The 16,173-nt window shown below is 40.8% G+C and overlaps 1 protein-coding gene and 1 non-coding gene across 2 annotated transcripts in view; both read left to right on the top strand.

Annotated features, from left to right (window-relative positions):
- LOC134812104 (pyruvate dehydrogenase E1 component subunit alpha, mitochondrial-like) overlaps window positions 1–15,286 on the top strand; it is a 76,558-nt gene extending 61,272 nt beyond the window's left edge. Inside the window, exons 5-10 of the mRNA XM_063819291.1 lie at window positions 114–304; window positions 650–799; window positions 947–1,018; window positions 13,994–14,061; window positions 14,336–14,444; window positions 14,717–15,286. Of these exons, the coding sequence (XP_063675361.1) occupies window positions 114–304; window positions 650–799; window positions 947–1,018; window positions 13,994–14,061; window positions 14,336–14,444; window positions 14,717–14,881 (755 nt within the window). The 3' untranslated portion in view covers window positions 14,882–15,286. The remainder of the gene's footprint in view (window positions 1–113; window positions 305–649; window positions 800–946; window positions 1,019–13,993; window positions 14,062–14,335; window positions 14,445–14,716) is intronic.
- On the top strand, window positions 1,083–1,153 carry Trnag-ccc (transfer RNA glycine (anticodon CCC)). Its single transcript has one exon. It is a non-coding gene; the product is annotated as a tRNA-Gly (tRNA).
- Window positions 15,287–16,173: the final 887 nt, after the last annotated feature.

Raw genomic sequence — 16,173 nt, forward strand, 5'->3', positions numbered from 1 at the left:
AAATAAATTTTACTTGATAACAATCATGATTTTATTTCTTCACCCATCATATTCTGGAAATTACAATTGCCTAAAAGAAATTTAACACGGGTTAATTAAACACAAAACCTCAGGTCGCAGTGGGGGATGTTCGAAGGGAAAGGGAGGAAGTATGCACATGTACACGGACACCCTCTTTGGTGGTAACGGTATCGTAGGCGCGCAGGTGCCCATTGGTGCGGGCATTGCTTTCGCGCACAGCTACAAGGAGAACGGTAAAGTGTGCATCTCTCTTTACGGGGATGGTGCTGCCAACCAGGGACAGGTAGATGCTAACAGGGTGTAGTGAGACATTAACTATCAATACAATATGTTACCATGGTTACTGTTAATAGTTATTTTTATAAAATCAATCTGCCATGGGTAGAAAAAACCTTAACCTGGCAACCTTGTTCATTGTTGCCTGCATAGTGCACAAGTGCACATTTTTTGTGAACAAACTGATATGAATCCCATCTACAACAAATGTAATGCTGTGTTTCTGGATGTGGGGCTGTCTGCACACTTAACTTTTCTAAAGGCATGCAATATGATCTTACGTAATAATGCGCCCCCCGGCCCCCCCCCCCCCCCCCCTCTCACTTGTCTCTAACATTCCCTCTACCTGCAGATATTTGAAGCGTTCAACCTGGCAGCATTGTTTAAATCTCCGTGTATGTTTACTTGTGAGAATAACCACTACGGTATGGGAACGAGTGATGTAAGAGCCGCTGCTAACCCGCATTACTACACAAGAGGAGATGCTGTTCCCGGTATCAAGGTCAGAACAATTAGTTTAACATTTCAGCAACATTTTTAGCTCCCTTTTTAAGCTCCTGATCTCTATGTAGTTAGTGTTTCATAAATTAACTTGTCTCTCATTGTAAACACTAAACACCTAATTTTGCAATATAAATCTGCATTTCAGATGGACGGTATGAATGTGCTGGCGGTCAGAGAATTTACAAAAGCAGCTACTGATTGGATGCGGGCAGGAAATGTAAGTTAGTGAACCACAGTGCGGGTAGACAGATAAAATAACTAAGCATCGCACATTGTGCACTGCACCAATGGTGTAGGGGTAGCATGAGTGATTCCCATTCACTCGACCCGGGTTCGAATCCCGGTTGGTGCATTTTCATTCCCACGGTCGTTCTCTTGTCCCTCAACAATAACGTTTCCTTTTGAGTATCGTCGAATGAACTATATTATCTGTCTTTTAAATTGTAATCATAAAAACTGCTGTGCATTGCCATCATTAGCATAATTATCTGAAAATCAATTTATTCTACACTGGTATACTGCTTGCAGTTTCGCACATGATAATACAGTCACAATATTGTATGAACGAGTAACAGAAAATAAAAATGTTGGTTAGGGTTTTCATTGACCGAAAGTTTATTTATAATAGCCGATTTGTGATTGCACTTTTCTTGTGCTAAAATGGAACGCGCTAAGACGAGAGCACGTTTCCTTGATTTTTGTAGTGGATTTGTAGTGCTTTTCACCCCTGTAGTGCTTTTATGTTCCGGGGTAGGTGGGACATGTTTTAGTTTTAAAATGGGTTCTGCCTGTCCCAAACCATCATAAAAATCAAGTTTCGACCTCTCAACCCACTCGGGCCACTCCCAGGGGCCACGCCCATCCCAAAATGACCGAAATCCAGCTAAAATCCAGACTTTAAAATCTTTACCCCTGTAGTGCTTTTATGTTCCGGGGTAGGTGGGACATGTTTTAGTTTTAAAATGGGTTCTGCCTGTCCCAAACCATCATAAAAATCAAGTTTCGACCTCTCAACCCACTCGGGCCACTCCCAGGGGCCACGCCCATCCCAAAATGACCGAAATCCAGCTAAAATCCAGACTTTAAAATCTTTACCCCTGTAGTGCTTTTATGTTCCGAGGTAGGTGGGACATGTTTTAGTTTAAAAATGGGTTCTGCCTGTCCCAAACCATCATAAAAATCAAGTTTCGACCTCTCAACCCACTCGGGCCACTCCCAGGGGCCACGCCCATCCCAAAATGACCGAAATCCAGCTAAAATCCAGACTTTAAAATCTTTACCCCTGTAGTGCTTTTATGTTCCGGGGTAGGTGGGACATGTTTTAGTTTAAAAATGGGTTCTGCCTGTCCCAAACCATCATAAAAATCAAGTTTCGACCTCTCTACCCACTCGGGCCACTCCCAGGGGCCACGCCCATCCCAAAATGACCGAAATCCAGCTAAAATCCAGACTTTAAAATCTTTACCCCTGTAGTGCTTTTATGTTCCGGGGTAGGTGGGACATGTTTTAGTTTAAAAATGGGTTCTGCCTGTCCCAAACCATCATAAAAATCAAGTTTCGACCTCTCAACCCACTCGGGCCACTCCCAGGGGCCACGCCCATCCCAAAATGACCGAAATCCAGCTAAAATCCAGACTTTAAAATCTTTACCCCTGTAGTGCTTTTATGTTCCGGGGTAGGTGGGACATGTTTTAGTTTAAAAATGGGTTCTGCCTGTCCCAAACCATCATAAAAATCAAGTTTCGACCTCTCAACCCACTCGGGCCACTCCCAGGGGCCACGCCCATCCCAAAATGACCGAAATCCAGCTAAAATCCAGACTTTAAAATCTTTACCCCTGTAGTGCTTTTATGTTCCGGGGTAGGTGGGACATGTTTTAGTTTAAAAATGGGTTCTACCTGTCCCAAACCATCATAAAAATCAAGTTTCGACCTCTCAACCCACTCGGGCCACTCCCAGGGGCCACGCCCATCCCAAAATGACCGAAATCCAGCTAAAATCCAGACTTTAAAATCTTTACCCCTGTAGTGCTTTTATGTTCCGGGGTAGGTGGGACATGTTTTAGTTTAAAAATGGGTTCTACCTGTCCCAAACCATCATAAAAATCAAGTTTCGACCTCTCAACCCACTCAGGCCACTCCCAGGGGCCACGCCCATCCCAAAATGACCGAAATCCAGCTAAAATCCAGACTTTAAAATCTTTACCCCTGTAGTGCTTTTATGTTCCGGGGTAGGTGGGACATGTTTTAGTTTAAAATGGGTTCTACCTGTCCCAAACCATCATAAAAATCAAGTTTCGACCTCTCAACCCACTCAGGCCACTCCCAGGGGCCACGCCCATCCCAAAATGACCGAAATCCAGCTAAAATCCAGACTTTAAAATCTTTACCCCTGTAGTGCTTTTATGTTCCGGGGTAGGTGGGACATGTTTTAGTTTAAAAATGGGTTCTACCTGTCCCAAACCATCATACAAATCAAGTTTCGACCTCTCAACCCACTCAGGCCACTCCCAGGGGCCACGCCCATCCCAAAATTACCGAAATCCAGCTAAAATCCAGACTTTAAAATCTTTACCCTGTAGTGCTTTTATGTTCCGGGGTAGGTGGGACATGTTTTAGTTTAAAAATGGGTTCTACCTGTCCCAAACCATCATAAAAATCAAGTTTCGACCTCTCAACCCACTCAGGCCACTCCCAGGGGCCACGCCCATCCCAAAATGACCGAAATCCAGCTAAAATCCAGACTTTAAAATCTTTACCCCTGTAGTGCTTTTATGTTCCGGGGTAGGTGGGACATGTTTTAGTTTAAAAATGGGTTCTGCCTGTCCCAAACCATCATAAAAATCAAGTTTCGACCTCTCAACCCACTTAGGCCACTCCCAGGGGCCACGCCAACCCAAAATTACCGAAAGTGCTTTTATGTTCCGGGGTAAAATCAAATCCAGACAGAATGCGAATCTTTACACCTGTATGCTTTAAGGGATTTATGTTCCGGGGTATTCTTTTTGGTATGACTTACTATCACCACTCATTCGAGGAATATATTAAATCAAAGAATACTCATTTTCATTTTTTTTAATGAAGGTTCATGATCGCATTTATTTGATAGTTTTGATAATCAGATCGAGCCAAATTTTATAGGATCGTATTTGGCCATTCAAATTACGTTTGATCTGAAAAATGAGAGTTGTAGCTTCTCAGATGACCGAGATACGAGGCATGACGAGTTTATCCATTACGTGTGATCAGGTGATTCGATTACCTGTTCAGGTGATTGGCCCCGTCAAATTGCAAGGGAACCCAATTAAGGTGACCTATCAGATAATCACCCAATCAATTTTGTTAACGAGATACATTAAATGCTTGATAACTTCGTCATTTCAAATACGTTTGGCCTCAATTTTTCAGATCAGATGCAACAATTAATTATATGCAGTAATCTGAAATAAATGGGCGTCTAGCATGTCCGGAAAGAACAATATAGGTGATTTAATATTATATTGGCGTAGTCTAAATATTCAAATTTTCGAACATTGGCGACGGAATCCTCGAATGAGTAGTTACAGCATGCCATCTGTAAAGTTGCAGGTCCATAATATGAAACACGGTGGTGGTATAAGAGTCCAGGGGTGTAGGAATGATTTTCTTCATGGGGGGGCCAAATTCTAAATATTTTCGAGGGTAAGGACAAAAGGAAATTGCAGCATGTGCAGTATCGCGATTTTTCACGTTTGCCGCGACAAATCCCGATTTTTCAGATCCTGGACTCACGACAAATCGTGATTTTTTCAGTTACGCATTTTCCTTTAAATCTGAGGACCAAATTCGCGTATTTTCCTTCAAATCTGTGGGCCAAATATCACGTTTTCTATAATTAGTATATGAAAGTTGAAACCAATCAGTATCACATCCACAACCTACCGAATGAAAGGTACAGACTTCAAAAACCGAAAACTATATTTTGGCTCAGAATGATCAGGGTAGCATGAAACATGAACAAAAGTAATTTCTAGCGAAACTTTGAAAAATTTTGACTTAGAAAATTTTCGGTCCGAGTTATTCTCGATACGTACCTCTGAAAGCGGAGCTCCTGCTTCCGAGCTAGTATTGCGAAGGGGAGGCCTGCCTTCCGAGATCGCATTACAAAGGGGATCCCTCGAGTCCAAAATCGTATATCGAACTTCGAAAACCGAAAAAAATATTTTTGGCTCATAATAATCAGGGTAGCATGAAACATGAACAAAAGTAGTTTCCAAGAAAACTTTGAAAATTTTTGACTTAGAAAATGTTCGGTCCGAGTCATTCTCGATATGTACCTCTGAAAGCAGAGCTCCTGCTTCCGAGCTCGTATTGCGAAGGGGAGGCCTGCCTTCCGAGATCGCATTACAAAGGGGATCCCTCGAGTCCAAAATCGTATATCGAACTTCGAAAACCGAAAAAAAATATTTTTGGCTCATAATAATCAGGGTACGGGTAAACCGCCCCTTAAACGTCACCTGTTTTTTGGGCCTAGATTGCCGAGTTAGGGCTAAATTTACAGGGTTCTGAAGTGTCTAGGAATAATATTTAAACCTTTTTCTAGCCTGCCAGGAAGATTTGGAGATTTGAAAATAAAATCAGGTACAATTTTTTTGACGTTGAAATGGAGTCACTTTTAAAACACCACCCCTAAAATGTCAACTCTATATGTGTGATAATTACAAAATGTACAGGAGGCCTGATTTATCTTTTGTCACTAGTACTATTTGTTTTGTCTTATTAAAACATTAAGCTACTTGAAAACATTCACTCACTAAAGGAAGTACCTCAAAACCGTAATCACCCCCTAAAATGTCACGTGCACCACCCCTAAAACGTCAGCTAAAACAGGTTGTGTAGCACTCAGAATGTTGCTCAATTATTAATTTTAATCACTTCTAGGACAAATATAACCTATTTCTGAGAGGTGTCGACCAGAATTTCTCTCTCTGTTGAAAAAAAATGGTGGAATTTAGTCAATTTACTTTTTGTGACATTTTGGGGACTTTTTTTTTAATACCCAGAACTTACGGCAAAACAGTAACTCAGTCAACAAAATTTACACCTGTAGTTAGATTATCTAGTTATAAACTAACAATTGGCACAAAAGAAATGGATTCAATGTGATTTTAACCTAGTGCAAATTGCATGTTTTAATTGCATTTTTTGGGATTTTTAACATCATCCTGCATTTTGGCAATTTTAGTGACCTGTAGTTAACTAAGCCAACCCAGTAATCGATCTGACCTTCTCTATAGACTAGATTTGACTGCTTTTAGCAAAATTCAATGTCAAAAACTAATTTTTTGGTACTTACTAGTTTATGGTAAACCTATGATATGCCCCCTAAAATGTCATTTTTTTCTCCCCTAAAATGTCAAATTTGTATTTTGTTCGCATGGTGTGCGATAATAGCTCTTGTTTTGGCACTTGTTAATTATTAACATCAACTATTAACGAAATGTGAGTATGCATTGCCTCTTAGGAAAAGCCTGAGTAATTTGATCAGGTTAAAATGACATTTTAGGGGGGATAATTAGACATTTTAGGGGATGTTTATTGCGATTAATAAAATAAAACTAATTCCTTGAGCTGCCAAAGCTTTCCAATATTACCATTAGATGCTAAATATGATGTTTAATAGGCTGGTACCTCCATTTTATGGTGCTTGTAGTCTCAAAGCCAGAATCTGATAAAATTACATTTTAGGGGGCGGCCAGGTGACATTTTAGGGGAGGGTAGTAATATTGAGTAATGTATAACTTTCCATATCTCCAGTCATATGTACAAAGTTGCTAAAATATGTAAATATCACTATCCTAGACCAAAACCGAGTTAATATTAATGAATTCCAGAGTTATAAAATTGTGCGCTTTTTTTCAAAAGTAAAAAATTCGTACAAAGTGAAAAAAATGCCCTTATGGCATCATTTAGATTCAATTTCAGGATGTGGCAGGGTCTGAATGATATTTTTTTATGTTTAGGAGTTACAAATGATTAGGTAAGATACTTTCTAAGAAGATGGGATCCAATCAATCAAGAGTGGCGTTTTAGGGGTGGGTGACATTTTAGGGGCGGTTTACCCGTAGCATGAAACATGAACAAAAGTAGTTTCGAAGAAAACTTTGAAAATTTTTGACTTAGAAAATTTTCGGTCCGAGTCATTCTCGATACGTACCTCTGAAAGCAGAGCTCCCGCTTCCGAGCTCGTATTGCAAAGGGGAGGCCTGCCTTCCGAGATCGCATTACAAAGGGGATCCCTCGAGTCCAAAATCGTATATCGAACTTCGAAAACCGAAAACGATATTTTTGGCTCATAATGATCAGGATAGCATGAAACATGAACAAAAGTAGTTTCCAAGAAAACTTTGAAAATTTTTGACTTTAAAGATTTTTGACTGACAAAAATTTTCGGGAAAAAAATTTTTTTCCCAAAAATTTTTAGAAACCTAAATTAAAAAGTTGGCCCTTTTTGGCCCCTTCCCCAGATTTAATGGGGGGCGATGGCCAACCTGCCCCCCGCTTTCTACACCCCTGTATAAAACTCAACGTATGTAACGTTAGTTTTGCCCCACCCCACTTCCTCTCTTCCTGTAGCTTTTCTGGGTTAGGTGTGGCCCCTGGGAGTGGTCTGGATTTTAGCTGGATTTCGGTAATTTTGGGATGGGCGTGGCCCCTGGGAGTGGCCTGAGTGGGTTGAGAGGTCGAAACTTGATTTTTATGATGGTTTGGGACAGGTAGAACCCATTTTTAAACTAAAACATGTCCCACCTACCCCGGAACATAAAAGCACTACAGGGGTAAAGATTTTAAAGTCTGGATTTTAGCTGGATTTCGGTAATTTTGGGATGGGCGTGGCCCCTGGGAGTGGCCTGAGTGGGTTGAGAGGTCGAAACTTGATTTTTATGATGGTTTGGGACAGGTAGAACCCATTTTTAAACTAAAACATGTCCCACCTACCCCGGAACATAAAAGCACTACAGGGGTAAAGATTTTAAAGTCTGGATTTTAGCTGGATTTCGGTCATTTTGGGATGGGCGTGGCCCCTGGGAGTGGCCCGAGTGGGTTGAGAGGTCGAAACTTGATTTTTATGATGGTTTGGGACAGGTAGAACCCATTTTTAAACTAAAACATGTCCCACCTAGCCCGGAACACAAAAGCACTACAGGGGTAAAGATTTTAAAGTCTGGATTTTAGCTGGATTTCGGTAATTTTGGGATAGGCGTGGCCCCTGGGAGTGGCCTGAGTGGGTTGAGAGGTCGAAACTTGATTTTTATGATGGTTTGGGACAGGTAGAACCCATTTTTAAACTAAAACATGTCCCACCTACCCCGGAACATAAAAGCACTACAGGGGTAAAGATTTTAAAGTCTGGATTTTAGCTGGATTTCGGTAATTTTGGGATGGGCGTGGCCCCTGGGAGTGGCCCGAGTGGGTTGAGAGGTCGAAACTTGATTTTTATGATGGTTTGGGACAGGTAGAACCCATTTTTAAACTAAAACATGTCCCACCTACCCCGGAACATAAAAGCACTACAGGGGTAAAGATTTTAAAGTCTGGATTTTAGCTGGATTTCGGTAATTTTGGGATGGGCGTGGCCCCTGGGAGTGGCCTGAGTGGGTTGAGAGGTCGAAACTTGATTTTTATGATGGTTTGGGACAGGTAGAACCCATTTTTAAACTAAAACATGTCCCACCTACCCCGGAACATAAAAGCACTACAGGGGTAAAGATTTTAAAGTCTGGATTTTAGCTGGATTTCGGTAATTTTGGGATGGGCGTGGCCCCTGGGAGTGGCCTGAGTGGGTTGAGAGGTCGAAACTTGATTTTTATGATGGTTTGGGACAGGTAGAACCCATTTTTAAACTAAAACATGTCCCACCTACCCCGGAACATAAAAGCACTACAGGGGTAAAGATTTTAAAGTCTGGATTTTAGCTGGATTTCGGTAATTTTGGGATGGGCGTGGCCCCTGGCCCTGGGAGTGGCCTGAGTGGGTTGAGAGGTCGAAACTTGATTTTTATGATGGTTTGGGACAGGTAGAACCCATTTTTAAACTAAAACATGTCCCACCTACCCCGGAACATAAAAGCACTACAGGGGTAAAGATTTTAAAGTCTGGATTTTAGCTGGATTTCGGTAATTTTGGGATGGGCGTGGCCCCTGGGAGTGGCCTGAGTGGGTTGAGAGGTCGAAACTTGATTTTTATGATGGTTTGGGACAGGTAGAACCCATTTTTAAACTAAAACATGTCCCACCTACCCCGGAACATAAAAGCACTACAGGGGTAAAGATTTTAAAGTCTGGATTTTAGCTGGATTTCGGTAATTTTGGGATGGGCGTGGCCCCTGGGAGTGGCCTGAGTTGGTTGAGAGGTCGAAACTTGATTTTTTTGATGGTTTGGGACAGGTAGAACCCATTTTTAAACTAAAACATGTCCCACCTACCCCGGAACATAAAAGCACTACAGGGGTAAAGATTTTAAAGTCTGGATTTTAGCTGGATTTCGGTAATTTTGGGATGGGCGTAGCCCCTGGGAGTGGCCTGAGTGGGTTGAGAGGTCGAAACTTGATTTTTATGATGGTTTGGTACAGGTAGAACCCATTTTTAAACTAAAACATGTCCCACCTACCCCGGAACATAAAAGCACTACAGGGGTAAAGATTTTAAAGTCTGGATTTTAGCTGGATTTCGGTAATTTTGGGATGGGCGTGGCCCCTGGGAGTGGCCTGAGTGGGTTGAGAGGTCGAAACTTGATTTTAATGATGGTTTGGGTCAGGTAGAACCCATTTTTAAACTAAAACATGTCCCACCTACCCCGGAATATAAAAGCACTACAGGGGTAAAGATTTTAAAGTCTGGATTTTAGCTGGATTTCGGTAATTTTGGGATGGGCGTGGCCCCTGGCCCTGGGAGTGGCCTGAGTTGGTTGAGAGGTCGAAACTTGATTTTTATGATGGTTTGGGACAGGTAGAACCCATTTTTAAACTAAAACATGTCCCACCTACCCCGGAACATAAAAGCACTACAGGGGTAAAGATTTTAAAGTCTGGATTTTAGCTGGATTTCGGTAATTTTGGGATGGGCGTGGCCCCTGGGAGTGGCCTGAGTGGGTTGAGAGGTCGAAACCTGAATTTTATGATGGTTTGGGACAGGTAGAACCCATTTTTAAACTAAAACATGTCCCACCTACCCCGGAACATAAAAGCACTACAGGGGTAAAGATTTTAAAGTCTGGATTTTAGCTGGATTTCGGTCATTTTGGGATGGGCGTGGCCCCTGGGAGTGGCCTGAGTGGGTTGAGAGGTCGAAACTTGATTTTTATGATGGTTTGGGACAGGCAGAACCCATTTTTAAACTAAAACATGTCCCACCTACCCCGGAACATAAAAGCACTACAGGGGTAAAGATTTTAAAGTCTGGATTTTAGTTGGATTTCACTAATTTTGGGATGGGCGTGGCCCCTGGGAGTGGCCTGAGTGGGTTGAGAGGTCGAAACTTGATTTTTATGATGGTTTGGGACAGGTAGAACCCATTTTAAAACTAAAACATGTCCCACCTACCCCGGAACATAAAAGCACTACAGGGGTAAAGATTCTCGATCTGGATTTTAGCTGGATTTCAGTAATTTTGGGATGGGCGTGGCCTCTGGGAGTGGCTTGAGTGGTTCAAGAGCTTAAAACTTGGTCTTTTCGATGGTTAGGGGTATGTACTACCTATTTAACCACCAAACATGTTTCAAATACTCAGCAACACAAATCCCCTTCAGGGCCCAGGGGTAAAGATTCTCATTCTGGATTTTTAGGGATTTGTCACAGATTTCAAGCTATTCGGGATGGGCGGCCTGAGTGGGGTGGATGTGTTACTTAGATTTTCATATCTTATAAGTGTCTATAAAAGTATAAGTACGAGCAGTTTATTGAGACTTTTGACTTCTACCGTCGTAGCTTCTATAATGATAAATATTGTAACGTACGTGCGGCGCGCAAAATCCACTACAAAATCCACTACAAAATTCAGGGAAACGTCTTCTGGCTAAGACGATTTTACTAGACATCTAGCTATTATTTTAGTTCGTGTGCGCGCGTTCATTGCATGCAGCGCGCGCTACACTGTACTGCATGAATAATCATAATTACTGGCCTCGTTGGTGTATAGGTATTCACAATTCAGTGTCGTAGGTTTAAATAAATAATAATCTACCAAGACGCTCGCCCGAGTTGGACTCGTCGACGGTCTTGGAATATTTGGAATAAATAATTCAACGACCCAGCTCTCCGAAGGGGTGACCGACAACTGAACCCAATTGAACCTAGTTCCCACGCAGTTAACAGGCACCCAATCAGCTTAATTGGATGACCAATCAGCTTAAATCCCAAAACGACAACTGAACCCAGGTCATATCACAACTGCACCTAAATTGGAAATACGACATCTGAACCCAACGATCGGATTTTCAGGTTCTCCTTCTTCGCAGTTGGGTTCAGTTGTCGTTTCAAAGTTAATTAGGTAGACTGATTGGGTTTAAAATTATTTTCCCAAGCTACCCTGTCTCGGAAAAGTCCAAATTGGGTTCAGTTGTCCGGTAGCCCTCCGAAGGTCACATATCTGGCAACCTTTATTAAATAAAAGTTCTAAACAAGGGATAGTTAAAAACAACGCCCAAGTCTAATCTTTCCCTAAAACAAATAACTAAATATCAAAACTTCATTGTAATTTCTGCCAACCATGGTCACTTAATATAATCTTAAGTCTTAACGTGGGACACATTGTTGATTGTATGGTGGTTGGTTTGGGCTCGTGGATGTACTACTACTACTACTATGTCAGAAATAAGTCCGATCTACGCCAGACAACCCCCTCCATATATCCCTGTCCCGCATCAGGGTTCGCAGTTCCTCTTTAGAGTTTGTCCCAACTTCCTTAGGTAACATAGACAAGTAGCTTTGTCTTGGTCGGCCTTGCTGTGCTCTGCCATGCATAGGTTCCCATAAGACTAAATCACTGGCAAGTAGCTCAGGGTGTCTGATGCAGTGTCCCGCCATTTTTAGTCTCCTGCTTCGTAACTTGTTTGATAGCCTTGGTAGACTACCATACGAAGTTATATTGCTGACCTTGTCCTTCCGTGGATGTAACACTGATAAAGAAATGAATTAGCCAGATACTAGCTAGATGGGTGACTTTCATCGAGCGTGCTAAATCACATTGGAACTTCGAGAAGGCCCTCAGAGTAGAGTGTTAGGAATTGTCCTTCAGAGCTATTTATAGAACGTGTCAATACTGACTGTTCACTAAAAATACTCGCTAGCAGCAAGGTTTCAAAATGTCCAAATGAAGCTGGTTGAGTCGCTTCAACATGGAACCTAATGAAAAGCTAAGTCACTTATAAGTTACAGGTCGATTGCAGTCCTCGATATCGTTAGGTGTTGCATTGAGGAAGAATCTGCGTGTCGGTCAGGATGTTTAAATTGAGTATTTAATACACCCTATATCGATGTAAGTGGGTTCGTTGATTCTATGATTTTGCTGTATATATAGTATTTTAATTTGCAGTCATCAACTTTTTTGCTCAAACAGTTTTCAAATTACAAAACTTTTATCCAGTTCTACTACCGTTCATGCTAATTTTTCTAGTCGTTCAAGATAAAAAGTATAAAAAGCAAACTAATTTCCATGCAATAAATTAAGTAATTCCAAAATTCAGCTTAAATATAATTATCATCGTTCGATTAAAGTCCAAAATGTTAAGATTTCTCAGTTTTAGACAAACTTGTCGTCTTGTTGGAACGGTCCACTGCCCCAGACCTGCAACTCAAGAATACTGATATGTAGAGCTAGAGGCTGATGTAGAGTGATTCTTGAGGCGTAGGTTGGATCCTTATCAGACACTGTAAAATCGTAGGTACTCAGAGCCTGGATAACTGTTCCGATCAGCTCGTCATCAGCGTAGATGTGAGATCCAACAATCTGTTCTTTACAACAGTGTCGGAGATTCCAAATCTTGATCTTGTGAATTCTGAAAACACCACCCAATTCGATCCAAATCTTGTTATTATTTGCTCTACTTCCGGTATGGGTGTATGTACGAATGCTATCGACGACATGTCGATCATGAGTGAACTGCCCATCTGTAGCTAAATCAGAATCGTAGCCACCACCATGTCTGTTGTTTTCTTCGGTCATCTTGTAAAGAGATATGAGCCTAATCTCTGATATCCACGCCTGCTGGCGGTTCTTGATCGTTGCTGCTGTGGACTGCGTTTCGGAGACTTTTTCGGCTACCTCAGATGCGCTGTCTTCAACTTTCTGGCCAATCTCCTCGATCATTCCCTCCAATCTGTCCATCCTGCTTGAAACGGAACTCAGAGTTGTCCTTATCTCCTGGATGTACAAGTTGGTGACTGTTGCCTGGCTTTTCATTAAGGCTAAAGTCTCTACCAGGGTCGTCTCCAACTCAGATCGTGCCTCCATTGCTCTTTCCTTGATATCATAAGCTTCATCTTTAAGCTCAAAAGCCTCATCCTTTACCCGATATGCTTGCTCTCTGATAGCATCTGCTTTGTCTATAGCAGAGTATCCTTCTCGTCTAATTTCCTGAGCCTCTTCTTTAAGAGCATTGCAGTCGTCCACCACACTACCTTCTCTGCCAGGTGGTCTCCCTTCGAGATCCGTATCTCCGAGTATCAGCTGGGTACATGAAACAAGCAAAAACAGGTTCTTAAGAAACATAGCAACCAACTCCTACTCTAGCGTTCTAAAAACGTGTCAGAAATTGTTAACTTAGACTAATGTAGCGATACGCGGATACGTGTCCTGCAATGAATGATAAGGGGATTTATCAGGAAGAAAATTTAATGAGATTTTATAGGGACTGGGAGAATGCCCATATTTTATTCGAAAAATAATTAGTTTTCTTGAATGCGAGAACTTTCTAAAATTACCGCGCATTCGACCTATACTCACCATGATGGTATGAGGACATATTTCAATGCATCTTCAATATCATCATTATTGATAACGATACGTAGATGGAGCAGAGGGCCTGCACGCGGCGGTTCCGACAAGAGGCTCTTCACACTTTGTTTCTGTCTGGTTCTAATATACAATAATTACTTTAATATTTTCATACTCCGTAAATTCAATGCTGAGGACAACCATAACCACTGATTGTTTCAGGGCCCCGTGGTTGCGGAGGTAGAAACGTATCGTTACTATGGACACAGTATGAGTGATCCTGGTACCAGGTATAAGCTACAATATTAAGAAATTTAATTATTCAGGTTGTTTAACAGTCCTGCTGTTAAATATTAAGACTACGGTTTCATCAAACTGAATTGATACAGTCGATGTAATATGAAGAAAAAAATTCAGAACATAAAGAAAATGCCCCTGTAATGGTCTGGATTTTAATTAAAATAATACCGATAGGAAGCTAGATGATTGCTCTTTCCACCATCTTGCATGCAGTATACTCTTGTTTCCTTCCCCGTATTACATATTCACAACTGTTCCACCCAGTTACCGAACACGTGATGAGGTCCAAGAAGTGAGGAAAACTAAAGATCCCATTACTCAACTCAAATCTTTCATGCTCGAGGGAGAACTTGCTACAGCTGCTGAACTCAAGGTTAGATCTCAATATTTAGATGGAAACTTTTTACTTTCATTCTCTATTGATATAATAACATGATTTACAATCCTTCTAAAATTGGTTGGCGAAACAATTTATCACAAAGCACAGAAGGTTTACTGCTTCTCTAACTATGCTAGCTCCTTATTTGGGCATCACGTGCTATGCTAGCTCCTTATTTGGGCATCACGTGCTATGCTAGCTCCTTATTTGGGCATCACGTGCTATGCTAGCTCCTTATTTGGGCATTACTAACCTCCCTGACTCAGGAAATAGAGGCAGAATGCCGACAGGTTGTGGACGAAGGAGTGGAGTATTCCAGATCGTCTCCTGAACTGGAAGTACACGAGATGTACAACACTATTTACCAGGGTATGGACGGAGTGCGAGTCAGGGGGGCTGATGCTCTTACGTACGGCATACACTCGCCTTAGAACACGTGTTATCTAATGTTATGACGTCATGAAACATTGTGACGTGTGACGTCATCACACACACGCTTTCTGCTATCTTGGACTTGATTAGATGGAAAACGTTGTAATAAACCAAATCATATTCAATGCTTACTGTAAGGTATTACAGAGATAACCCCCTTCGTCGGTAAAACTAAACATGGTGCAAGGAATATATTTTGGTATTCTTATATTTAGCACTGTGCATATTTTGTAGCTAAAATATTTTGAATTTATTTAACCTTATTTTACGATAAACCTAAAATTTCAGGTAGAAATCAAATTCTAAGTGGTTTTAATCAGTACAGGGTTATCGAAATGTTAGACTTTTTGTTATAAATTCACACCCTCTAAGTTATTGAATTTATATTATGTTAGTTCTGTAAATGACGTGTTTTATTTTTATGCTCTTTACAAAATGAAACTGAACCACTCTCAAGCTGCATCCAAACTAAAAGCATAACTCAAGTTTCAAAATCTAACAAAAAAGTACTTTCAAAAGCTACTCACACACGGACTGTCTCCTGAGTAACCACACGACTGACATCATCTTAACCTAGCCCTAGAGACACCACCTTGCTCCTTCACAAATACATCTCCTCCGGCTAATCCTCCTCACTTCTGTGTATGGTTCTGGCACTTGGTCTCGCTTCTTTGCTTCTCCGACCTTCTCTATACTGTTCACTGTGTGAGTGTCAGAAGGGCTGTTATAGGTGTAGGGTGACTCTTGCTGATCAGGTTGGGAAATTTATAGTACTTACAATATTACTTATAGTATTACTTATAGTATTACTTATAGTATTACTTATAGTATTACTTATAGTATAACTTATTGTATTACTTATAGTATTACTTATAGTATTACTTATAGTATTACTTATAGTATTACTTATAGTATTACTTATAGTATTACTTATAGTATTACTTATAGTATTACCTACTATATTACTTATTGCACTACTTATTGTATTACTTATAGTATTAGTTATAGTATTACTTATAGTATTACTTATAGTATTACTTATAGTATTACTTATAGTATTACTTATAGTATTACTTATAGTATTACTTATTGTATTACTTATTGCACTACTTATTGTATTACTTATAGTATTACTTATTCTATTACTTATAGTAGTACTTATTGCACTACTTATAGTATTACTTATTGTACTTACAGTAGTCAGTACTACTCTATCACTAATATTGTATAAGCAATTAAGATGTCTGGTTTTATTTTACTCATGAGATATCAGACGGACCCCGAGGTATTA

This window comes from Bolinopsis microptera, chromosome 3 (assembly GCF_026151205.1).
Source record: "Bolinopsis microptera isolate Bmic1 chromosome 3, MBARI_Bmic_1.0, whole genome shotgun sequence".
NCBI lineage: Eukaryota > Metazoa > Ctenophora > Tentaculata > Lobata > Bolinopsidae > Bolinopsis > Bolinopsis microptera.